At 44.1% G+C, this 25,783-nt stretch overlaps 2 protein-coding genes across 4 annotated transcripts in view; one reads left to right on the top strand and one right to left on the bottom strand.

The window, feature by feature from the left end:
• Positions 1-4,360, bottom strand: part of LOC112069409 (dihydrolipoyllysine-residue succinyltransferase component of 2-oxoglutarate dehydrogenase complex, mitochondrial) — a 12,995-nt gene extending 8,635 nt beyond the window's left edge. For 2 of the 3 annotated variants that reach the window (XM_024136745.2, XM_024136747.2), the window contains exon 1: positions 4,221-4,360. In XM_024136745.2, the coding sequence (XP_023992513.1) occupies positions 4,221-4,283 (63 nt within the window). In that variant the 5' untranslated portion in view covers positions 4,284-4,360. The remainder of the gene's footprint in view (positions 1-4,220) is intronic. The other variant, XM_024136746.2, reaches the window with a different exon arrangement.
• A 1,607-nt stretch (positions 4,361-5,967) lies between these two features.
• LOC112069408 (prospero homeobox protein 1-like) lies at positions 5,968-24,381 on the top strand. Its single transcript, XM_070438542.1, has 5 exons — positions 5,968-7,575; positions 17,791-17,892; positions 18,224-18,404; positions 23,804-23,808; positions 23,961-24,381. Exons 1-5 carry the CDS (start codon positions 5,989-5,991, stop codon positions 24,126-24,128), a joined length of 2,043 nt encoding a protein of 680 aa, XP_070294643.1. The 5' UTR covers positions 5,968-5,988; the 3' UTR covers positions 24,129-24,381.
• Positions 24,382-25,783: the final 1,402 nt, after the last annotated feature.

Below are 25,783 nucleotides of genomic sequence, written 5' to 3'. Positions count from 1 at the left end.
TGATCAAGGGGAATCACTGTTATCTTCATTCTGGCATTGAACTCCTGCATGTTATTACGGGTAGACCTAACGCGATTAAGAGCGGATTGGCCAGTAACCAAAGGTTGCTGGTCGAAATCCCTAAGCCAACACTACGGTGAACAATCTGTCGCATAAGGCAAGGCACTTCAAGTGACTAACATGTAAGTCTCTCATAAAGCGCTGCTAATGACTAACATGTAAATGTTATGGAAATGTCTAGATACTTATCGAGCTGCAGAGGACCATGAACTATCTGCATTGTGTCCACACCACCAACCCTCTTTACACTACTTGCTACTCTCTGTATCATATATGCATAAGGTATTTAACCATATGACCATAACTACCTTAGTCAGCCGACTAACCGGTACCTGTATGTGCACGCTTACTGTATATAAGCTCAGCTACTTTATTAGCCTCACTACTGTTATAGCCCGCTTAAGGTAGATATTGAGCTATATACATTAGCGAGCCTGTTATAACCAGTAGTGAGCTATATTACAGTAGCGAGGCTATAACAGTAGTCTCTGTATATAGCCTCACTGCGTATATAGCCTCGCAATTATATAGCCTCGCTAATGTATATAGCTCTCTACTGGATATAGCCTCGCTAATGTAATAAGCCTCGCTAATGTAATATAGCCTCGCTTAATGTATATAGCCTCACTGCTGATATATAGCCTCGCTAATGATAAAATAGCCCCTGCTGTATATAGCCTCGCTAATGTATATAGCCTTGCTAATGTATTATAGCCTCGCTACGTAATAGCCTCGCTACTGTATATATAGCCTCCTACTGTATTAGCCCTCCACTGTATAGCTAGCCTCCGTACTGGTATAGAGCCTCTCACTTTATTAGCCCTCTGCTCTGTATATAGCCTCTGCTGCTGTATATAGCTCAGCTCGTGATATATAGCCTCCTACCTGATATATAGCCTCATCTACTTCCTGCTAGGAAATAGCCCTCCTACGTGTTATAGCCTCCTTACATGTATATAGCCTCGTTGCATAGGCTCGCTTGTATTAGCCTCTGCTACTGTTGATAGCCTGTTCTTTTTACTGTGTTTTTATTCTCTTTACCTACCTATTGTTCCACCTAACTACTTGTTTGCACTTAGGTTAGAGCCCGTAAGTATGGCATTTCACGTAAGATCTACCTACATTGTTGTATTCGGGCAAAGCGTGAATCAAACTGATTATTATGATTTGAAAGCAGGGGCGTTCAGTACGGACAAAGTGTCATTTTGATTATCAGACGTCAAACTCAACGTACTTTACTAACGACCAGTTGAAATACAGTGTGCTATTGACGATAAGACCCTATGTCATAACAATTTAGGGTGCCTAATACACAGGCGTTTTGACATTTCAAGTCTGTCTCACCCATACGGAACAGCCACCCCACAAAATGGAGCGAAACCACACCTGAAGACTGCTTTGAGAAGGTGACTGATGCTGTTTGGCACCGTTTTGCGGAAAAGTGAAACGGGTTGAACGAGGCATCCCCAGTCTTTTTGGTTTTGAACTTTACCGTTGACGTCAAAAGCTGATTGGGCCGTAGGAGATATTTATAGTCTATAAAATAAAAAGAAATGTTTTTTGGTCGTCAACCAATACACCGGAATATGTGTCAGCATAGTAGTACTGCGCCCCTGGAGCAAATTCAGCGTTAAGTATCTGTGCTCCAGACACAATACAGACTTTCCACTTCGGACCGCTCGGGATGACCAGCAACCTTTCGTGGTTAATGGTTCAACACTCTAACCGTTATCCGCCTAAAACTTTAGAGTTCTGCCTAGAGGTATGTTGCCTTTAGAGGATACCTTACGGCTGTTAGGAAAGGTAGTGTTAGCCTGATAAGTAGTGTAGCCTGCATAGAGTATGTAGGCGAGGTTAGCTGTAGGAGTAGTGTTAGGCCGTAGGAGGTAGTGTTAGCCGTAGGAGGGTAGTGGTTAGCCTGTAGGACGGGTATGTTAGCCTGAGAGAGAGTAGTGTTAGGCCTGTAGAGGTCGCTTAGAGGTAGGCCTTTAGGAGCAGCCTGTAGGAGGCAGGCCTGTAGGGAGGAGGCCTGTAGGAGGAGCCTGTAGTAGGCCCTGTAGAGGTCAGGCCTGTAGGAGGTAGCCTGTAGGAGGCTCAACAGCCATTGGTAGGAGGCGTAGAGCAGTGCCTGTAGAGCAGCCTGTAAGGCGCCTGATAGAGGTAGTCTCTGTAGAAAGGTAGGCCTGTAGGAGGTTAGCTGTAAGGAGAGCCTGTAGGAGGTAGCCTGTAGTAGGCCTGTAGAGTGATTAGGCCTGTAGGAGGTAGTGTTAGGCCTGTAGGAGGTAATGTAGGCTGTAGAGGATGTTCAGCCTGAGAGTAGTGAGCTGTTAGTGTCTAGACCTGTAGGCAGGATGTTAGGCCTGTAGGAGGTAAGTGTAGCGCCTTAGGAGAGCGTGAGTGTTAGGCCTTGTAAGGAGGTAAGTTAGGCCTGTAGGAGGTAGTGTTAGGCCTGTAGGAGTATGTTAGGCCTTAGGAGGTAAGTGTTAAGCCAGTAGAGGTGAGTGTTAGCCTGAGGAGGTAATGTTAGCCCTGAGGAGTAGCTTTGATACACCGCTCTCATTTATCTTTTTTAAATCTCTCTCTTTTTCAGTCTATGGTTTTCATCTGTAGTACCCCATCACCTAACAACCTTCATACAATACAATTACTGGATGACATTTCCTATCGACAAAAAAAAGGAATCACCTACGGAGTCACCAAACAAGTGGATGGTTACGCCAGTTGAATTGGTTGCTGTTMAAACAAACATTTGATGAAACGCATGCAAACTGATCCAGCACAATACCCCAGTACAGCCATTGCCTTTACCGGAGCGATGCATGTTATGTATTGGCCTTAGGCCTAGCTCTGATCAGGCCATTGATAACAAACTAGTTTGGCAATGTGTGTTTACTCAAAAGGGGCGCTGGAATAAACCCTCTTTGGAAAAGTAATGTGTGGCGTAGTGTTTAACACAAACACCTCAATCAAGTAGCTAATGATTTGTCACGGGCATAGAAATCTGACTCTTCTCTATCTGGTAGTGGGTCAGTGTGAAATATTCAAAGAGTAGCTAGCTATAGTTATGCTTACACTGGCCAAGGCATAGGTTAGGTTGTGTAGGTTGGTGTAGGTGAAAGTGGGGTTGCAGAGACACCTGAAGACTCGCTGAACTACACACAAGGCTAGTTCATGCATGGCATGACACCGGCTATTTCTAGCATAGGTTTCAAGCAGAGGTCAAGCTGTGAAATGGACGAGAAAGTCAAATGTACTGCTAGCTGGGTAATAACTCGCGTCAGTCTGTGCATGAGAGTTGTGGCTCAAGTGTGTCTTGACAATGATGTGAATGTGTATAGCTAGCTAGCTAGCTAGCTAGCTAACGTTACTACCTAAGGCAGTGGTTCACAACCAGTGGTACTTGAGGGCTCATAGGAGGTACTTGAGAAAACTCATGAGACCATAGACTTACTACAGTAAAATGCATATGAGGGGGTAGGCTACCTCAGGGGTACCCAGGGCAGAGCAAAATTCAGTTGGAGGTACAAGAACCGAAAAGGCTTGGGAACCACTGACCTAAGGCATTAGAGCAGTGTTACATGCCTGACAAGTCACACTCACGCTTCTTAATTTGGAAGCTGGATTCTAGAGAACATCAGTAACGTTTGTAAGCTAACTAGTTAATTTGGCTAGCTTGGTAGTTAGCAATGTTATGGTAGCTAGGCTAACTAACTAACTAGTTAACCGGCAAAGCCATGCTAACGAACTACTGACACCAGAGTTAGAAAAACCATAATGCTAGCAAAACTAGCTAAATAGTTAACAAATACGCTCATAATCGCTAGCTAGCAAGCTAACGTTAACGTCACCGATTAAGCGAACATTAGTTCTCTAGTCGATCCTCAAATAATTTACTTAGCTAGCTAAGTGAATGGTTCTAGTGATATTCATACCAACTAAGCACAGCTAGCTATTCAAATATGTATATTTCATAAATATAGTTAAGAGGGAAACGCAAGCCATTTCCTTAGCAGCTTAGCTAGACACGGACTGGTGGCATTCTGTCCTTGGGTTGGGCTAAGGCCTATTCCCCGGTAGCTAACGTTATGGCCTTGAAAGAAAGCTTTGCCGAACCCAACCATTCGGTACACGTGGACATTTAATTGGTACTTCTCTCCTACCTGACTTAGCGCAGACAGAGAGCGCCCAAGTGTCCTGCAAAGACATCGGGAATGCGATAACATAGCGTCAACAGCGGTGGCAAACCGACTAAGGAAGCAGTACGGAAGTTCAGAACACCTGGGATAGTAGTAGGGGCGGTACCGTGGGTTACGGCTAGAAGGGATCCACCTTTTGTCAAATAAACGTCAGATTTTATTTTTCGTGGCAGCAGATTAGGAGCATTTACGCAGTGTGTTAAGAGAATTGACGTGGCAGTTTAGGATCATTAGGTTAGGGTTAGATAAAACTGTCTATTTTTTACGTTTATTTGACAAAAGATGGATCTCATCTAGCTATGACTGCTGCCGACAGGAAAAAACGAGGGACAAACCAATGTCGTTTTTATGACAGGGGAGGTAGCTCATACCAAATAAATGATGTACAACTACAGACAGTCCAGAAGTTTAGGCTGCCTTTTGTTATTTTAAATATTTAACACAACTTTAAATACGGTTTTAATTGCTTTAGAGGCTTATTAATTCAATCGTCTTGGGGTTTTATGTGACCAATGTGTGAAAAGAAAATGCGTGTGTGTAAAATGGTGGTGGGGAAACAAAAATAAGAACCTCACATACTTTCTACACGCAAAATTGACATAAAATTTTCCAAGAAATGTCGGATATTTTTTGTCTTTCATCCAGTTCCCACAGAGGCAGTAATGGTACGTGCTAATTTCTATGACGTTGATTTAATTATAGTGTGCCACGCCCCCTCCTCATGTGGATTGATTGTGGATGAAATACAGTAACCCTATTTATAATAACCCTTCTCCCCTGTGGCACGCATCATTCCAGCTCCCGTCTCTGGACAGCTACTGGACTTCTACATTCACTCAGAACAACTGGTAGGCAGTCATCTTTTTGTTGCCGGTGTTTTGTGGGGTCTTTGGAAGTAGATACGTGAAAAGTAGGCACTAGGCTGCAACAAAAATCGTCTCAACATAGAGTATGCTAATTTAAAGTAACTATGCAGATATTCATGTTCTTTTTATTCAAATAAAATAGTGTGATTGGATTTGATCAAATTAATAACAGATATTCTCATTTGGGTCTTAACTTAACTTGTCTGCTGCTGCTTTGATATATGGAGCATTTATATATATATATATATATATAAATGCTCCATATATCAAAGCAGCAGCAGACAAGTTAAGTATATAATATATATAAAAAAAGAAAAGGCTAGTGCCAGTCATTTCAGTGAACAGTTTTCTTTAAAAATGTGATTTGAATTGTGCTTCTACAGGATGCATATTTGCATAATTCTAGCATTGACATTACCTTAACAATCTTTTTGAGGTAAAATGTGAGTAATATTGTTTGCTTCTGCATCATTGCTGCACACTATGAATACATACAAATATTGTTGTCTAGTAGATGACTTCACAAAACGTCTAACTTTCAAACTGCCAGTAAAACACAGTGTTTTATATTTATTACCAATGCCAAAATTATAGTTTTAATCACAAATACACTATTTGAGTTAATCTGTTAAATATAGTTTTGTTTTGTCATTAAAATKATATGTTGTTTTTCTGGGGAAAATAACTTTACATTTTGCAGTATTGATGATTTTCCACAAACAATATTGTTTTCCTTTAAAGATTTTATGACAACAGTTTCTAATGTTAAATGCTTTCTAAAGACCWGTTTTTCCTATAAACTATATTTGTGGTTTATGTATGTTTATTTTGCATGAAGCATGGAGCAAAGCTTTTTGCACCACAGCATGAATCATTACTCCAGCAGCACCTACCCAGAGGACAGGACAGAGAATCCTCCCTCCTTTCTACACAACGACACATACAACTCCTCCTCCCCTCAGTCAAGTGGTGGATCCCTTATGTCTACGCTCCTACAGACAACCATAGAGAGTAAAAGAACCCTGCAGGAGAGCACCACTGCATACTACCCCCCAGACGCTCCCATGTCCAGCTCTGCCGCCACGAATCTTAACCAGGTGGACCACCACAGCAGCAGTACCACCATGGCACCTCTGTCTCCAGCCAGCCAGGCATCCACCGGGGCCACCATGGCACCTCTGTCTCCAGCCAGCCAGGCATCCACCGGGGCCAGTCCCACTAGATTCAGACTCAATGAGCCCGGGTTGACCCAGGACTGGATGCTGGAGCTGGTTGACAGACACCGGGCGAAGCGTGCCAGAGTGGAGAACATCATCAGAGGCATGGCAGGCTCTCCTCTCAGTGTTTATTTCACAGGTGAAGGGTTTGGTGAAGGGGAGACCACTCCAACCAGTCACCTTCAGAGTGAGACGTTGGAAAACAAGCGGAAACAGAGGGTGCCACAGCACCAGGACGTCCCCGGGACAGGGGGCGTTAGCAGGAAGAGCACGGAGGAGGGGCATACACTGAGGAAGCAGCTTCAGACCATGCAGACGCTCCTGGGTCAACTCCAGGCCAGGTTCATCCAGGTCTACGAGAATCAATCTGAAGAGGAGGACCACCATAGTACTTGGAACAAAGAATATGTGGAGACAAAGACATCTCCTGGTGAGGTGTTCTTGGACCCTTACAGTGAGTTTAACAATAAGACGCCTTTAGATAAAGGTCACCTGGGATGGATGAATAACAAGCAAACTGACTACCTCCACTCAAACCCAGACAACGAAGACAAACTCCTAGCAGATATTCTCAAGTATGAACTCTCCAGAGCTGTAAACTCGAGCGTTGACTCAATTTTCAAAAACACATCACATACTTTCGTCAAGTCACCACAGCTACACGTCGAGGATGGTGGAATGGTGGAAACAGACGATGAGACCGTGTTCCTCAGCTCTCGTGAGCCAGCGTCAACCCATGTAGACAGCATGTCACGACTCCCCTCATGTTCCGAGAGTGGTATGGCCCAACAACTACCAGAGATTCAAACCGAGGCTCTATCTCTGGTTGTTCAAAAGCCTGCTTCAATGACTCGCCCATGTTCTCTAAACCTAACAGTGAAAAGGCCTCTCCATTTCCACCAGCCTCCATTCCTATACAACCACCCCACTGCTCTACAGGAAAACCACCATGTACTGGACAACCTGAAACACAACAGCTCCCATCACGATACCTTCGGAGGGCTCCAGTGTAGACCCAGTACCATGGGTCTGTCTACCCCAGAGATAGATGACTTACCGTGGGATCCGGTCGTAGTGAGGTCCAAGGGGACCTCCAGGCCATCCGGGAGTCCTCAGGCTCACCAACCCATGGCCACGGGGCATCATGTGCTTCTGGACAGTCTCGGTCTCCCTCACATCAAGATGGACTGTGGTAGCTTTCAGAGTATGGTGAAAAGGACCTCGTATGTGCTGAATGTATCCTTTTCAAAAGTGTTCTATTCTTAATTTTTTTATTGAAGGTGTTTTTCCACTTTATTCAGACCGTAAGGAAATGAGGTGGGGTGACAGGCAAGTGGGGGAAACCGTGTTTAACTATATAATACTACCATATACTTTACACTGAGGGAAGTCAGTGAATCTGTGATGTTATAGTTGAGTCAGTGAAATCAGTCATTTATTAACCATCATTTTACARGGTCAGATGACTGAAAACATATAGTCTCTTTTACAGTAATAACCTGGGGGAAGAGTTACAGGGGGAAGAGAGGGGATGAATGAGATTATTGGAAGCTGGGAATGATTAGGTGGTCATGATGGTATGAAGGCCAGATTGGGTGTTTAGCCAGGACACCGGGGTTAACACCCCTATTCTTACCATAAGGGATGAATCAACATTTACAGAATGGTTACATGGAGGAAAATGGAGAGGGTCATGCTTTTTCAATTTCAGTCAAGGGGAGGGTTTAGTCATTAGCCTATAGGCTAGTTAGAGTGGTCTCAATCACATGATCCTTAGCCTATAGGCTAGTTAGAGTGGTCTCAATCACATGATCCTTTGCCTATAGGCTAGTTAGAGGGGTCTCAATCACATGATCCTTAGCCTATAGGCTAGTTAGAGTGGTCTCAATCACATGATCCTTAGCCTATAGGCTAGTTAGAGTGGTCTCAATCACATGATCCTTAGCCTATAGGCTAGTTAATGTGGTCTCAATCACATGATCCTTAGCCTATAGGCTAGTTAATGTGGTCTCAATCACATGATCCTTAGCCTATAGGCTAGTTAGAGWKGTGTTTTTATGCAGCTTAACCAGTGGCTGTGCTGTGTAGGGCTACGGTAGCAGTTCAGGAGGAGAGTCAAAGGCATCTGCCTGAAAATAATGTTTGATGACTTGCCTAGTTAAATAAAGGTTAAATTAAATAAGAAGATATATATATATATATATATATAACAGTGTTTTGGTCCGTGATGCTTTATGCTATAAACAAGCTGTAAAATACCTGGGAAATCTTGACTACGATGCAAATGGAGATATCATTGTTTCATTTCTTTGACATTCACAGGCTGAGCTACAACCTTCTATAGCCAAGAAGACAAAAAATGTACTTTGCTTGGGAAGAAATCTAATTCTGTCACAATCAATTGATTAAGCGATTCACTTTMTGTACAAAAGAAGATGTTTAAACTCAGACAGCTTTAAGGAAAACACGTGTGACCTTCTCTTGTTGGGTTTAAACTAAAAAGAGAGTACCAGCAGTTAAAGCTGCGTCATGAGATCTACTCTGTCTGAGGTGGAAAGGTAGGTCTACTGTCTGGGGTGGAAAGGTAGGATATTGCTGGGTAGTAAACTCTGTCTGGGGTGGAAAGGTAGGCCTCTGTCTGGGTGGAAAGGTAGGTCTACTTGTGGGGTGGAAAGGTAGGCCTCTGTCTGGGTGGAAGGTAGTCTATTCGGGTGGAAGGTAGGCCCCTCTGGTCTGGGGTGGAAAGGTAGGTCTCTTCTGTCGGGTGAAGGTGGCCTCTGTCTGGGTGGAACAAGTAGGACGTCTCGTCTGGGGTGGAAAGGTAGGTCTACTCTGTCTGGGTGGAAAGGTAGGTCTACTCTGTCTGGGGGTGGAAAGGTAGGTCTACTCTGTCTGGGGTGGAAGGTAGGCCTACTCTGTCTGGGTGGAAAGGTGGCCACTCTGTCTGGGGTGGAAAGGTAGGTATCACTTCTGTCTGGGGTGGAAGGTAGGATTAACTACTGTCTGGGGTGGAAAGGTAGGTCTTACTCTGTTGGGGTGGAAAGGTAGGTCTACTCTGTCTGGGTGGAAAGGTAGGTCTATCTGTCTGGGGTGGAAAGGTAGGACTACTCTGTCTGGGGTGGAAAGGTAGGTCTACTCTGTTGGGGTGGAAGGTAGGTCTACTCTGTCTGATGGAAAGGTAGGACTATTCTGTTGGGGAAAGGTAGGTCCTACTCTGTCTGGGGTGGAAAGGTAGGATCATATCTGATGGGGTGGGAAAGGTAGGCCTACTCTGTTATGGGGTGGAAAGGTGGTCTACCGTCTGGGCGGAAAGGTAGGTCTACTTCTGTCGGGGTGGAAAGTAGGTATACTCCCGTCTGGGGTGGAAAGGTAGGACTACTGTGAGGAAACTTCGTCTGGGGTGGAACGGTAGGTCTACCTCTGTTGGTGGTGGCAAGGTAGGTCTATCTCTGTCTGGGTGGAAAGTGGTTATGTCGGGAAAGTGTACTGTCTGGGTGGAATAGGTAGGTTACTCTGTCTGGGTGGAAAGGTAGGCCATCTGTTGGGGTGGAAAGGTAGGATCTCTGTGGAAAGTTTACCATCTGACTGGGGTGAAAGGTAGGTCTATACTTGTCTGGGGTGGAAAGGTAGGTCTACTGCTGCTGGGGTGGACAGGTAGGCTACTCTGTTGGGGGTGGAAAGGTAGGTCTACTCTGTCTGGAGTGGAAGGTAGCCTACTCTGTCTGGGGTGGAAAGGTAGGTCTACTTTGCTGGGGTGGAAGGTAGGTCTACTCTGTCTGGGTGGAAAGGTAGTCTACTCTGTCTGGGGTGGAAGGTAGGTCTATCTGTCTGGGGTGGAAAGGTAGGTCTACTCTGTCTGGGGTGGAAAGGTAGGTCCACTCTGTCTGGGGTGGAAAGGTAGGTCTACTACTCTGTCTGGGGTGGAAAGGTAGGTCACTCTGTCCTGGGGGAGGTGGCCTTGGGAAAGGTAGGTCTACCTTGGTCTGGGGTGGAAAATGGTGGTTACTCTGTCTGGGGTGGAAAGGTAGTCTACTTCTGTTGGGGTGGAAAGGTAATGGGCTACTCTGTCTTGGCGTGGAAAGGTAGGCTCTGATTTGTTGGGTGGAAGTGTAACCGGTCTTACATATGTTGCTGGGGTGGAAAGTAAGGTCTAGCTGCTGTCGGGGTGGAAAGGTAGGACTTCTTCTGGGTGTGGAAAGGTAGGCACTCGTTTGGGGGTGGAGAAGGTAGGTCTATCTGTCTGGGGTGGAAAGGTAGGCTACTATGTTGGGGTGGAAAGAGGTCTACTCTGTCTGGGGTGGAAAGGTAGGTCTACTCTTGTCTGGGGTGGAAAAGGTAGGAGTACTCTGTTTGTGGTGGAAGGGTAAGGTTACTGTCTGGGGGGAAGAGTCGGTCCTACTATGTCCTGGGGTGGAAAGGTATTACTTGTGGGGTGGAAAGGTAGGACTAACCCTCTTGTCTGGGGTGGAAGGTAGGTCCATGTACTGTCTGGGGTGGAAAGGTAATCTACTCTGTCTGGTGGAAAGGTAGGAACTATGTACCTTGGGGTGGAAGGTAGGACTCTCTGTTCGGGGTGGAAAGGAGGTCTACTTGTTGGGGTGGGAAAGGTGGAGCATAGCTCTGTCGTGGGGGTGGAAGATAGGTCCTACTGTCTGGGGTTGGAAAGGTAGGTCACTTGTCTGGTGGAAGGTAGGTTTTACTCTGTGGGGTGGAAAGGTAGGTCTACTCTGGTCTGGGGTGGAAAGGTAGGTCTCTCTGTCTGGGGGGAAAGGTAGGTCTACTCGTCTGGGGTGGAAAGTAAGGTCTACTCTGTCTGGGGTGGAAAGGTAGGTCGACTCTGTGGGGTGGAAAGGTGTAGGTCTACTCTGTCTGGGGTGGAGAAGGTAAGGTCTACTCTTTTGGGGTGGAAAGGTAGGTTATCTGTGGGTTGGAAAATGGTCAGGGTTTTTCCTACTTGTCTGGGGGGAAAGGTAAGGTCTACTCTGTCTGGGGTGGAAAGGGTAGGTCTACTCTGTCTGTGGGTGAAAGGTGAGGTTACTCTGTCTGGGTGGAAAGGTAGTCAGCTCTTGTCGGGGTGGAAATGGTAGGTCTACTCTGTCTGGGGTGAAAGGTAAGTCTGACTCTGTCTGGGGTGGGAAAGGTAAGGTAGCTCTGTTTGGGGTGGAAGTAAGGTCCTGTACTCTGTTGGGGGTGGATGAGGTAGTCTAGCTCTGGTTTGGGGTGGAAAGTGTAGGTCTACTCTGTCTGGGGTGGAAAGTAGGTCTACTGCGTCTGGGGTGGAACAGGTGGTTATTGTTGGGGTGGAGAAGGTAGTTAATTGTCTGGGGTGGAAAGTAGGATCTCCTGTTTTGGGGTGAAGGTAGGTCTACTTCTGTCTGGGGGAAAGGTAGATACGTCTGTTGGGGTGGAAAGGTAGATCTACTTGTCTGGGGTGGAAAGGTAGATCTACTCTGTCGGGGGTGGAAAGGTAGATCTACTCTGTCTGGGTGGAAAAGGTGAGGTCCTACTATGTCTGGGTGGAAGGTAGATCTTCTTGTTGGGGTGGAAAGGTAGATCTACTTGTCGCTGGGGTGGAGACGGTAGGTTCTACTCTGTACTGGGGGTGGAAAAGGTAGGTCCTATTGTCTGGGGTGGAAAGGTAGATCTATCTTCTGTCTGGGGTCGAAAGGTAGATCTTACTCTGTCTGGAGGTGAAGGTAGGACTACTCTGTCTGGGTGGTAAAGGTAGGCCTACTCTGTCTGGGGTGGAAAGGTAGAGTCTACTGCTGTCTGGGGTGGAGGTAGGACTTACTCCTTCTGGGGTGGATAAGGTAGGTTACTTCTAGTCTGGGTGGAAAGGTAGGTCTAACTCTGTTGGGGTGGAAAGGTAGATCTATCTGTCTTAGGGGTGGAAAGGTAAGGATATCTGTCTGGGGTGGAAAGGTAGGACTCTCTGTTTTGGGGTGGAAAGTGTAGGTCTACTGTTGGGTGGAAAGGTATGGTTCTACTATGTCTGGCGGTGAAAGTAGGTCTACTCTGTCTGGGTGGAAAGGTAGTCTACTCTGTTGGGGTGGAAAGTTAAGGACTACTCTTTTGGGGTGAAAGGTAGGTCTACTGCTGGGTGGGAAAGGTAGGCTCCTACATTGTCGTTGGAAAGGTAGGTCCTACTCTGTCTGGGGTGGAAAGGTAGGACTACTCTGTCTGGGGTGGAAGGTAGGTTACTATGTTGGGGTGGAAAGGTAGATCCTACTCTGTCCTGGGGTGGAAGGTAGGAATATACTCTGTCTTGGGGTGGAAAGGTCGGACTCTCTGTTCTGGGGTGGTAAGGTAGGTCTAACTCTGTCTGGGGTGGAAGGTAGGACTACTCTGTCTGGGGTGGAAAAGGTGGTTCCACTCTGTTCTGGTGTGGAAAGGTAGGACTCACTCTGTCTGGGGTGGAAAGGTAGGCTACTCTGTTGGGGTGGAAAGTACGTCCTCTCTGTCTGGGTTGGAAGGTAGCTCTACCTGTGTGGGGTGGAATAGGTAAGGTCTACTTGTCCTGGGGTGGAAAGGTAGGTCTACTCTGTCTGGGGTGGAAAGGTATGGTCTACGTCTGTCTGGGGTGGAAAGGTAGGTCTACTCTGTCGGTGGAAAGGTACGGTCTACTCTGTCTGGGGTGGAAAGGTAGGTCTACTCTGTCTGGGGTGGAAAGTAGGTCTACTCTGTCTGGGGTGGAAAGGTAGGTCCTACTCTGTTCTGGGGTGGAAAGGTAGGTCACTCTGTCTGGGGTGGAAAGGTAGGTCTACTTGTCTGAGGGTGACTAAGGTAGGCTCTACTGCTCTGTTGGGATGAAAGGTAGGTCTTACTCTGTCTGGGGTGGAAAGGGTAGGTCTACTCGTGTCTGGGGTGGAAAGGTAGGTCTACTCTGTCTGGGGTGGAAAGGTAGGGTCTACTCTGTTGGGGTGGGAAAGGTAGGTCTACTCTTCTGGGGTGGAGGAAAGGTAGATCTACTCTGTCTTGGGGTGGAAAGGTAGGTCTTACTCTGTCTGGCGGTGGAAGGTAGGTCTACTCGTGCTGGGGGAAGTAGTACTGCGGTGAAAGGTAGGTCCTTACTCTGTCTGGGGTGGGAAGTCGCTACTCTTTCTGGGGTGAGCAAGGTAGGCCACTTCTGTTTGGGGTGAAAGGTAGAGTCTACGGCTGTCTGGGGTGGAAAAGGTAGATCTACTCTGTCTGGGGTGGAAAGGTAGATACTTACTCTGTTCTGGGGTTGGAGGTAGTCTACTCTGTCTGGCGGTGGAAAGCGTAGTCTCTACTCATGGTCTGGAGGTGGAAAGGTAGAATTCTACTCTGTCTGGCAGGTGAAAGGCTAGGTCTCTACTCTGTCTGGGGTGGAAAGTTGGTCCTACTCTGTCTGGGGTGGGAAGGTTCAGTCTACTCTGTCTGTGGGTGGAATAGGTAGATCTACTCTGTTGTGGGTGGAAAGGTATACTACTCTGTCTGGGTGGAAGGTAGGCACTACTCTGTTGGGTAAAGTTAGACCGTACTCTGTCTGGGGTGGAAAGTAGGATCTACTCTGTCTGGGGGTGGAAAGGTAGGTACTACTCTGTCTGGGGTGGAAAGGTAGGTCTAACTCTTGTCTGGGGTGGAAAGGTAGAAGTCTAACTCTGTCTGGGGTGGAAAGTAGGATCTACTCTGTCTGGGGTGGAAAGGTAGGACCTGTCTGGGTGAAAGGTAGCTACTCTGTTTGGGGTGAGAACTAGGCTTAACTTTGAAAGTACATATGCTCAGATTTCTAATGACATCTCAGATGTAATTATTTGCAAACAGGGACAGTTTCATTGCAAACAACCACACTGATTTACAATTGGGGCAATATGAAACGGTGAAAACATAGGACTACTCTGTCCATCTCCCTGTCATTTAGGTCATTTGTTGGTATTAAAAAGATTCTGCTAATATGTAAATCATGCGCTGAATTACAACAGGTTAGGTAGACCTTACAGTGAAATGCTTACTTACAGGCTCTAACCAATAGTGCGAAAAAGGTATTAGGTGAACAATGGGTAGGTAAAGAATAAAACAACAGTAAAATATATATACAGTAGAAGAGGCTATATAAGTAGCGAGGCTATATACAATAGCGAGGCTACATACAGTAGAGAGCTATATAGTGAGAGGCTATATACAGTAGGAGGCTATATACAGTAGAGGCTATATACAGTAGCGAGGCTTATACAGTAAGAGAGCTAATACAGTAGAGGCTATATACAGAGAGAGGCTAATAACAGTAAGAGAGGCTATCATATACCAGTAGAGAGGCTATATACAGTAGCGAGGCTACCATACAGTAGAGGCTATATACAGTAGCGAGGATTATATACAGTAGCGAGGTACATACAGTAGAGGCTACATACAGTAGAGGGCTTATACAGTAGCGAGGCTTAACAGTAGCGAGGCTTACATACGTAGAGAGGCTATATACAGTTAGAAGGCTATAACAGTAGCGAGGCTACATACAGTAGAGAGACTATATACAGTAGAGAGCTATATACAGTAGGAGGCTATATTACAGTAGCGAGGCTATATAAAGTAGCGAGGCTATATACAGATAGAGAGGCTATAACAGTAGCGAGGCTACATACAGTAGTGATTGCAAAATAGTGCGGGTAGCCATTTGATTACCTGTTCAGGTCTTATGGCTTGGGGGAAAAGAGCTGTTGAGAGCCTTTTTGTCCTAGACTTGGCACTCCGGTACCGCTTGCCATGCGGTAGTAGAAGAACAGTCTATGTCTGGGTTGGCTGGGATATTGACATTTTTAGGCCTTCTCTCTGACACCGCCTGGTGTAGAGGTCCTGGATGGCAGGCAGCTTACCCCAGTGATTGTACTGGGCGTACGCACTACCCTCTGTAGTGCCTTGCGGTAAGAGGCCGAGCAGTTGCGTACCAGGCAGTGATGCAACCAGTTTAGGATGCTCTCGATGTTGCAGCTGTAGAACCTTTTGAGATCTCAGGACCCATGGCCAAATCTTTTTAGTTTCCTGAGGGGGAATAGGCTTTGTCATGCCCTCTTCACAACTGTCTTGGTGTGTTTAGACAATTCATGTTTGTTGTTGATGTGGCCACCAAGGATCTTGAAGCTCTCAACCTGCCTCCACTACAGCCCGTCGATGAGAATGGGGCTTGCTCGGTCCCTTTTCCTGTAGTCCCACAATTCTCCTTGTCTTGATCAACGTTGAGGGAGAGGTTGTTATTCTGGCACCACCCGGCCAGGTCTCTGACTTCCTCCCTATTGGCTGTCTCGTCGTTGTCGGTGATCAGGCCTACCACTGTTGTGTCATCTGCAAACTTAATGATGGTGTTGGAGTCATGCCTGGCCATGCAGTCTTGGGTGAACAGGGAGTATGGAGAATGCCGGGTGTTTGGAGAATATCTTGTGCGTCTTGTTTGTTGAAGAAAAAATCTTAGTCTAATCCGAGGTGATTGATCGCTGACCTGATATCCAGAAGCTCTTTTTTTGCCGTAAGATACGTTGGCAGAAACATTATGTACAAAATAAATTACAAATAATCTGAAAACCCCCACATAATAGCCCATTTGTTCGGGTGCCAAAACTGCTGTCATTTCTTCCGGCGCCATTTTGTAAAATGACTATCATGAAATGTTTTAGAAAAGGCTAAATAAATTTGGACCTGCAAATACGATGATAGATTCATGCAATGCTTTTACTATGAAAGGAGATCTTTCCACCCCTGCTCTTGTCCACGGTGGTCTGTGAACCCACGACCTTCTGGCCCGTAGCCCTGTGCGCTATCAACATTCCTGTGTTGCCATGTAATGCTGACAGGAAGAAGAACAGTTTCTAAAACTGCATATCTAAGTCTCTGGTCTGTCAAAGAAGTGAGGGTAAACGGAAGATGCTATCCACATTGTTTATTTTTTTTAAGTGACCCCCACTATAACAATTAAAACATTCATGGAGGGTTTAGGTCAAATATATTTTGCTGAAAGGAAGGCCATTCATTTTCATTTCACGTAGGTCCGTTCACTCCCTAATTGCAATGGGATCTGTAGTGACCACAGAGAGTCAGGACAGCCGTTTTAACGTCCCATCCGAAAGACGGCACCCTACACAGGGCAATGTCCCCCGCACTGCCCTGGGGTATTGGGATGTCCTTATAGACCAGAGGGAACAGTAACCCCCTACTGGACCTCCAACACCACTTACAGCAACACCTGGTCTCCCATCCAGGGACCAACCTAGTGGGATGCAGGGTGGAATGCTGCTGGCATAGAATATTAGTTATAGTCAGTAATATTAGAGTTATAGTGCCAGTAATATTAGAGTTATAGTCAGTAATATTAGAGTTATAGTCAGTAATATTAGAGTTATAGTCAGTAATATTAGAGTTATAGTCAGTAATATTAGTTAGTCAGTGAATTAGTAAAATCAGTGTTATATGTTGTGGTCATGAACTGTGTTTTTTTAAATGCGTGGCATTTCCACCCAAGAGATTCTTTGGTAGGCTTTCTTTAGTGAGGCATCTGGCTTCTGATATAGTACAACTCATATCAATAATACCGTGTCTAAGAAAGCTTCTTGCCTGTCTTTGAGGTTTAGCGAAGTGTCTCATAATAATAACCTTCCTCTGCCCACAAGGATAATCCATAAACAAATATCCAATGTTCTTCTTCTCTTTCCAGGAGAACAATATCTATGAGGCATTAGTAGCCGTAGGATGCATTTCAAGGAGAATTTGCCCTTTTGATCTTGTGATCTCTACTCCTAAGGAAATTGCCTCTACTATCTGAGTGTAGTCTAATGATTGCAGAACAGAGGAAAAACATTGATGTAAAAGAATAGCTGTCTTAAGAATTGTCAGGATTCAGGAACCCGAAAGCTTGTTTTCAAAGGAAGTCTATGCTTCGGGTATAATGAAGTGTAGCAATATAGTGAAAACCTATTTTGTGATGAAAACAATCAAAAGGGTACAGGACATGATTCACTCTAGGAATACAATATATTTTTCATCCATTCATATTCTGATGTATGCATGGTTCGAGTACATTGTGTTAGCTACATAACCTGACATGGTCTGAGCACACAGCACCTGAATGTGTTAGCTTCATCCCCCCCCCCATTTTTTAATTGAACCTTTATTTAACAAGGCAAGCCAGTTAAGAACAAATTCTTATTTACAATGACGGCCTACCCCGGACGACGCTGGGCCAATTGTGCGCCGCCCTATGGGACTCCCAATCACGGCCGGATGTGATGCAGCCTGGATTTGAACCAGGGACTGCAGTGACGCCTCTTGCACTGAGATGCAGTGCCTTAGACCACTGTGCAAGTCGGGAGCCCCAAATTCATAATCTGCCGTGTAGGAGGGTCGGTCCACACAGCACCTGAATGTGTTAAGCTCCATAACCTGACATGTAGGAGGGTCTGACCACACAGCACCTGAATGTGTTAAGCTCCATAACCTGATCTGTAGGAAGGTCTGACCACACAGCACCTAAAGAAAGCCAAGCTGATGTTCTTCTACACTCGCTACCCTAGTTCCAACGTACTCAAAACCTTTTTCTCCGATGTCCAGGTATTTTTTTTAAAGTATCTTGTTAATGAATGACCTATCCTATGGCGTGTTCTACTGGTAGAGTGAATGCCTGAATGGGAAAACCAATGTTGAGATAAAAATCCCCTCATTGAAAACAATCACTGAACACATAACTGTGGGCAATTTGCTTTTATTCAAATAGTTCATACATGATTTATTGACAAAGACAGTCGAAACAGTGGGATGACCAACACACACAAACACACACACACCAACTAAATAAAACGCTACAAAATGAAATAACAAAAAAGCATCACTAACTCAGAATGTACTTACCCAAACTGTTTTGTGTCTTTGTGTCCCCGTACAGCTCACTCGGTGCATCACGTCCCAGCTGATTAAATGGTTCAGCAACTTCAGAGAGTTCTACTATATTCAGATGGAGAAGTTTGCCCGTCAGGCCCGAGTGGAAGGGGTTAACAGTTGTGAAAGATGTAGCAGTGAGGAGAGACTCGGAGCTCTTCAGAGCCTCAACATGCACTACAACAAAGGCCAATGACTTTTCAGGTAGGCTAAAAACATCTCGTCGTGTCGTCATTTAGGCCTCACGTGACCATCCTGATCTCGAGAGTTTACATTCTGTTTTGGCTAAGTGGATTTACACCGATTAAAAAAAAAGAAAAAAAGAAAAGCGGAACAGAATGTAAGATCAGGATGGTCGTAAGAGGCTCGTATTCATTGTGCTGTCTTGTCTTCACCTCTCTAGTGTATTTATAGAATGCATATCTTCACCATAAAATACATCTGAAGTTTGCTAAGGTGGATCAGACAGTCAATCTGATCAAAGGATAAAATGGTATGCATAATGCATTGTTTATGGGTGGTTGGCATGTCAACAGGTATGTTAGAAGTCTGCCAGTACAACAGGTATGTTAGTCTGCCAGTACAACAGGAAGTCTGCAGTACAACAGGTATGTTAGTAGAAGTCTGCCAGTACAACAGGTATGTTAGTGGAAGTCTGCCAATACAACAGGAAGTCTGCCAGTACAACAGGTATGTTAGTGGAAGTCTGCCAGTACACACAGGTATGTTAGTGGAAGTCTGCCAGTACAACAGGTATGTTAGTGGGAAGTCTGCCAGTAAACAAGTAATGTTAGTGGAAGTCTGCCAGTACAACAGGTATGTTAGTGGAAGTCTCCAGTACAACAGGTATGTTAGAAGTCTGCCAGTAACAACAGGTATGTTAGTAGAAGTCTGCCAGTACAACAGGTATGTTAGTGGAAGTCTGCCAGTACAACAGGTATTGTGGGTGGAGTCTGCCATACAAGGTATGTTAGTAGAAGTCTGCCAGTACAACAGGTATGTTAGTAGAAGTCTGCCAGTACAACAGGTAATGTTAGTAGAAGTCTGCCAGTCAAACAAGGTATGTTGTGAAGTCTGCCAGTACAACAGGTATGTTAGTGGAAGTCTGCCAGACAACAGGTATGTTAGTTGAAGTCTGCCAGTACAACAGGTAGTTAGTGGAAGTCTGCCAGTACAACAAGGTATGTTAGTGGAAGTCTGCCAGTACAACAGGTATGTTAGTAGAAGTCTGCCAGTACAACAGGTATGTTAGTAGAAGTCTGCCAGTACAACAGGTATGTTAGTGGAAGTCTGCCAGTACAACAGGTATGTTAGTGGAAGTCTGCCAGTACAACAGGTATGTTAGTGGAAGTCTGCACAGTACAACAGGTATGTTAGTGGAAGTCTGCCAGTACAACAGGTATGTTAGTAGAAGTCGCCAGTACAAACAGTGTAGTTAGTAGTAAGTCTGCCAGTACAACAGGTATGTTAGTGGAAGTCTGCAGTACAAACAGGTATGTTAGTGGAAGTCTGCCAGTACAACAGGTATGTTAGTGAAGTCTGCCAGTACAACAGGTATGTTAGTAGAAGTCTGCCAGTACAACAGGTATGTTAGTAGAGTCTGCCAGTACAACGGGTATGTTAGTGGAAGTCTGCCAGTACAACAGGTATGTTAGTAGAAGTCTGCCAGTACAACAGGTATGTTAGTAAGAAGTCTGCCAGTACAAACGGTATGTTAGTGGAAGTCTGCCAGTACAACAGGTATGTTAGTAGAAGTCTGCCAGTACAACAGGTATGTTAGTAGAAGTCTGCCAGTACAACAGGTATGTTAGTGGAAGTCTGCCAGTACAAACAGGTATGTTAGTAGAAGTCTGCCAGTACAACAGGTATGTTAGTAGAAGTCCTGCCAGTAACAACGGTATGTTAGTGGAAGTGCTGCCAGTACAACAGGTATGTTAGTAGAAGTCTGCCAGTACAACAGGTATGTTAGTAGAAGTCTGCCAGTACAACAGATACACAGCACTATATGGACAGATCGTCAAATTAGTGGATTCGGTTATTTCAGCCATACCCGTTGCTGACAGGTGTATACAATCGAGCACACAGCCATGCAATCACCATAGACAAACATTGGCAGTAGAATGGCCTTACTGAAGAGCTCAGTGACTTTCAATGTGGCACCGTCATAGGATGCCACCTTTCCAAGAAATCAGTTTGTCAAATTTCTGCCATGCTAGAGCTGCCCCGGTCGACTGTAAGTGCTGTTATAGTGAAGTTGAAACGTYTTGGAGCAACAACGGCTCAGGCGTAAAGTGGTAGGCCACCAAAGCTCACAGAAAGGGACAGCCAAGTACTGAAGCGCGTAAAAATCGTCTGTCCTCGGTTGCAACACTCACTGAGTTCCAAACTGCCTCTGGAAGCAACGTCAGCACTARAACGGTTTCTCGGGAGCTTCATGAAATGGGTTTCCATGGCCGAGCAGCTGCACACAAGCCTAAGATCACCATGTGCAATGCCAACCGTCGGCTGGAGTGGTGTAAAGCTCGTTGCCATTGGACTCTGGAACAGTGGAAATACATTCTCTGGAGTGATGAATCACACTTCACCATCTGGCAGTCCGACGGTCAAATCTGGGTTTGGCGGATGCCAGGAGAACTTTACCTGCACAAATGCAAAGTGCCAACTGTAATGTTTGGTGGAGGAGGAATAATGGTCTGGGGCTGTTTTTCATGGTTCGGGCCCCTTAGATCCAGTGAAGGTAAATCTTAACACTACAGAATACAATGACATTCTAGATGATTCTGTGCTTCCAACTTTATGGTAACAGTTTGAGGAAGGCCCTTTCTTGTTTCAGCATGACAATTCCCCCATGTACAAAGCGAGGTCCATACAGAAATGGTTTGTCAAGATCGGTGTGGAAGAACTTGACTGGCCTGCGCAGAGCCCTGACCTCAACCCCATCAAACACCTTTGGGATGAATTGGAACGCCGACTGCGAGCCAGGCCTWATCGCCCAACATCAGTCCCTGACCTCACTAATACTCTTGTGGCTGAATAGAAGCAAGTCCCCACAGCAATGTTCTAACATCTAGTGGAAAGCCTTCGCAGAAGAGTGGAGGCTGTTATAGCAGCAAAGGGGGGACAAACTCCATATTAATGCCCATGATTTCGGAATGATATGTTCGACGAGYAGGTGTCCACATACTTTTGGTCATGTAGTGTACTGTATTTTAGTGGATTTTTGTTTGAGCGTTATATCTGTACACATCTATAAAGATCAATGCAGTATGATGAGTTGGTGAACACACACAAATAAACAAACAAAAAAACACTTTTGTTTGTTTATAAAGATGCGTTATAAAAAGGTTTTGTTTTGAAAGTCACAAGCCAAAAATGGGTCCCCGAATCAAAATAGCCCCATAACATCAAAGATCCACCACCATACCTACATACAAAATACTACAGTTTACTATAGAATTATATTGTATTCTGTAGTATACTATTGAATACTATACTACTCTAGTATCCCTTGATCATGTAGTGCTTACTGTATAATTGTGCAGTATACTGTAATATGTTATACTCCACACTGTAGTATACCTCGGTCATGTAGTACTTACTATAGCATTTGGTAGTATACTGTACGCCAAATTGTATCGATATGCTAATATTAATTTGCATATGCCCTGCCCATTCCCCTCCCCCATATCCCAATTTGTGCCCCACCCATGAGTAAGAWACCTGCATGCCAAGTATAGTCTATATATTGTGTTCCCTACAGGCTAGAGAAATTAGTAGAAGCTATGAACTGAGCTGGTCAGACCCCAGTCCAACTTATAGGTTTTGGACAATTTGCTCTTTTAAAATTTATCCAGTAGATTTCCTCAAGGACAAAGCCTTATAAAAATTTGAAAAGTAAGATAAAAACATAAATACCATGGTAAATACTACAGGCTACTGCAGTAATGTTCACATAAATACCATGGTGGATACTACAGGCTACTGCAGTAATGTTCACAAAAATACCATGGTGGATACTACAGGCTACTGCAGTAATGTTCACAAAAATACCATGGTGAATACTACAGGCTACTGCAGTAATGTTCACCTAAATACCATGGTAAATACTACAGGCTACTGCAGTAATGTTCACATAAATACTGCAGTAAATGTTCACAAAAATACTACAGTAAATACTACATTATACTACAATCATATCAACAAAAACACCATAGAGTAAATACCACAGTATTCAGTGTAGTGTTTTTTGTGCAAACAAAAACAGTAGCACTTTTTCCCCCTATGGGTATTTTACAGTAGGCATGGGGGTTATTTTCTTCAAATGCATCAGTCTTTCAACAACAAAACCAAACACTGATGTGCGTGGCCAAAGAGCTCTATTGTCATCTGACAATAACACCGGTTCCAATCCAAGTGCCAATGCTGTTTAGCGAACTCCAGGTATTTTTTTATTTTTTACATTTGTTGGATGATATTACACTAGAATGATGCAGAAAATAACCTCAAATTTGATGGTGTATCTTTTGAAGTTATGGGGCTATTTTGCTTCCAATGGTCCTGGGGCCTTTAAGGTCAACAGCATCATTAACTTTACCCACTACCAGGATAATTTAGGCCAAAACCTGGTTGCCTCTGCTAGAAGACTGAAACTTGGCTGCACGTTGATATTCCAGCAAGACAACAACCCCAAACACACATCAAAATTCACAAAGAAATGGTTAATTGACCACAAAAAAAAAAATCACAATTTTGCACCGAAAACCGGTGGTTTGAATCCAAGAGGACAGTCCATAAGCGCAGAATATGAATATCAAGGGTCTGGATTCTGTATGGAGGAATGATGTCACATCCTTTCCACTGTGTTCTAGAATCTCATAAAAGATAGTAGAAAAATGCTCAGTGCCATTATCCTCACATGGTGAGGTATTGAAAACAGAGGTACCAATATTCACCCACCCCATCTTTCAGATAATTTGTTGTAAATCTCTTTCTGTGCTAAAATCACATTTTTTTATTGTACAATCGCTCAGCATTTGTATTATTTATTTGCAATTTTTTGTTGTTGTAGTTGCTAATATTTATCTCGGATGCCAATAATTTTGGGCCTGATGTACAACGTTCGTTCAGAGGGGTAGAGTTGGAGAGTTCATTACTTTTGTTGTTGTTGCATATTCTGTCAGATGTCTTGCTTGCTAAAGCTGGTTGGAGACTAGAATACTTTTCATTAGTCCATCAACAAGAGACTGAAATGTTTATTCTGCTCTGCAAACCTTCAAACAAGCCTGCTGCCAGCCTGTTTACTTACCCCAAGCATTGTGATCTCCTCTCTCAGGCCACTGAGCACATGACACAACACGTCATTTAGAACAACAGATGGTGCCAAAGATCCACAGAAAGGAATACAGTTCCTGCTGAAGAAATATCCATTTATTTTGGCATAAAAAGCATGTATAACTTACCTTACCATCAACATGTCCTGACAAAAGTGACAGAATTACATTGTATATCAGAAAATGTTCCAAATGCTCCCGGACGCCATCATACAGTCCTTGGTCTGTATAGGTTAGCGCTGTAATGTTGATCTCAGGGATGGTCAGTCATTGCATCTATAGCTCTGTCTATACATTTGCAAGTGGTTACATTTCTCGAGCCCCRTCATCTTTTTTATCCAAAATGGTTGCGGCTTTGTTTGAATTGCAGATTGCCCTTTTGAAATCTAACCGATTGTGCCTTTTTATCCACAGGTCCCTGACAGGTTTCTTGAGGTGGCTGAGATCACACTACAGGAGTTTTACATAGCCATCACTCTGGCCAGAGACTCAGACCCATCCTGGAAGAAAGTCATCTATAAGGTCATCTGTAAACTGGACAGTGACGTACCAGCTGAATTCAAAGCCCCCTTCACAACATAGAAAGAGACAGACAGAGAGGAGTTTAACCCAGGATGATTGGCGCTGTATTAAAAAAACTAACTATTTCGCTGCATGTCCCACTGAATTTATGCATCCGTCAAAAAGCTCACCTCACAACATAGACCTTTTCGCAATTTGATTTCCACGATTCCTCTCCTCCTTAAAAAGAAAAGATGAGGGAAGAGGAAACTTGTAAACAAATGCACGGGTAAGAAAAGACTCCTACAGTCAGAAAGGTGTGTTTAAATCCTTTATGTATAAATATTTCCCCTCATGGGACTTTCTTTGTGCCAGAGGCCTCTACTGAATATGTGTGTCACTATCAATGTTGACAGTTCTGGATAAAAGCATCTGCAAAATACTATATTAACTGCAGTAGCCCTAAAGCTAAATAGCATATTAACTGCAGTAGACCTAAAGCTAAATAGCATATTAACTGCAGTAGACCTACAGATAAATACCATATTAACTGCAGTAGCACTACAGCTAAATACCATATCAACTGCAGTAGCCCTACAACTAAATACCATATTAATTGCAGTAGCCCTACAGCTAAATAATATATGAACTGCATTAGCCCTACAGCTAAATACCATATTAACTGCAGTAGGCATACAGCTTAATACCATATTAACTGCAGTAGCCCTACAGCTAAATACTATTAACTGCAGTAGCCCTACAGCTAAATACCATATTAACTGCAGTAGACCTACAGCTAAATACCATATTAACTGCAGTAGCCCTACAGCTAAATAGCATATTAACTGCAGTAGCCCTACAGCTAAATAGCATATTAACTGCATTAGCCCTACAGCTAAATAGCATATTAACTGCAGTAGACCTACAGCTAAATACCATATTAACTGCAGTTGACCTACAGCTAAATAGCATATTAACTGCAGTCGACCTACAGCTAAATACAATATTAACTGCAGTAGACCTACAGCTAAATACCATATTAAACTGCATTATCCCCTACAGCTAAATACCATAGTAACTGCAGTCTGGTCTTCAGCGCATGCCACAAACGAAAGATCTGCCATGTGCGAGTGGCTGTAGTTGTGTGATCTCTGGGCAAATTACATTTCTGTTCGACAGACATGTGAATCAAATGAAATTGGCCTGTCGAGCAGACAGCCTTATCAACCAGTATGTCATTTTAAACAGGCATAATGAATTGTACAATGTGTATTGTTTTGCTATATCAACGATTAACAATACAGAGGCCTTGGTTCATATTTCTTTTTTAATACATACAATTGAAATAAACATTTCGCAGGCATATTAAGTAGTTGCAGTATGTTAGGATTATTTGATTAGATAAATGTTCTCCAACTTTCAAGAGGCAGAAGGAAGACTGTGGCAAAGGAAAAGACACAGAGACAAAAAAAATCCACAGAACAATATTCTTTAATATTAAAGCACGTATGGTCTTAAGGAACAAGTGAGCATTTTTTTCTTCTTTCTACTCAAGACAATTATTTTTTTTGTAAAAACATAAATTGTTGCAATTGATGTGACATGTATACAGTCACGGCCAAAAGGTTTGAGAATGACACAAATATACATTTTCACAAAGTCTGCTGCTCAGTTTGTATGATGGCAATTTGCATATACTCCAGAATGTTATGAAGAGTGGTCAGATGAATTGCAAA

The sequence above is a fragment of the Salvelinus sp. IW2-2015 genome, unplaced genomic scaffold (genome assembly GCF_002910315.2).
Source record: "Salvelinus sp. IW2-2015 unplaced genomic scaffold, ASM291031v2 Un_scaffold1003, whole genome shotgun sequence".
NCBI classification, from domain to species: Eukaryota; Metazoa; Chordata; class Actinopteri; order Salmoniformes; family Salmonidae; genus Salvelinus; species Salvelinus sp. IW2-2015.
This window is presented reverse-complemented; position numbering and strand designations above follow the sequence as displayed.

Bases quoted from the DNA above. Each gene is read 5' to 3' on its own strand.
- LOC112069408 (XM_070438542.1), top strand. From the start codon at position 5,989: ATGAATCATTACTCCAGCAGCACCTACCCAGAGGACAGGACAGAGAAT. The intron at 7,576-17,790 runs GTATCCTTTTCA...CCTGATCTGTAG, and splicing joins GGACCTCGTATGTGCTGAAT to GAAGGTCTGACCACACAGCA. The intron at 17,893-18,223 runs GTATTTTTTTTA...GTCCCCGTACAG, and splicing joins CCTTTTTCTCCGATGTCCAG to CTCACTCGGTGCATCACGTC.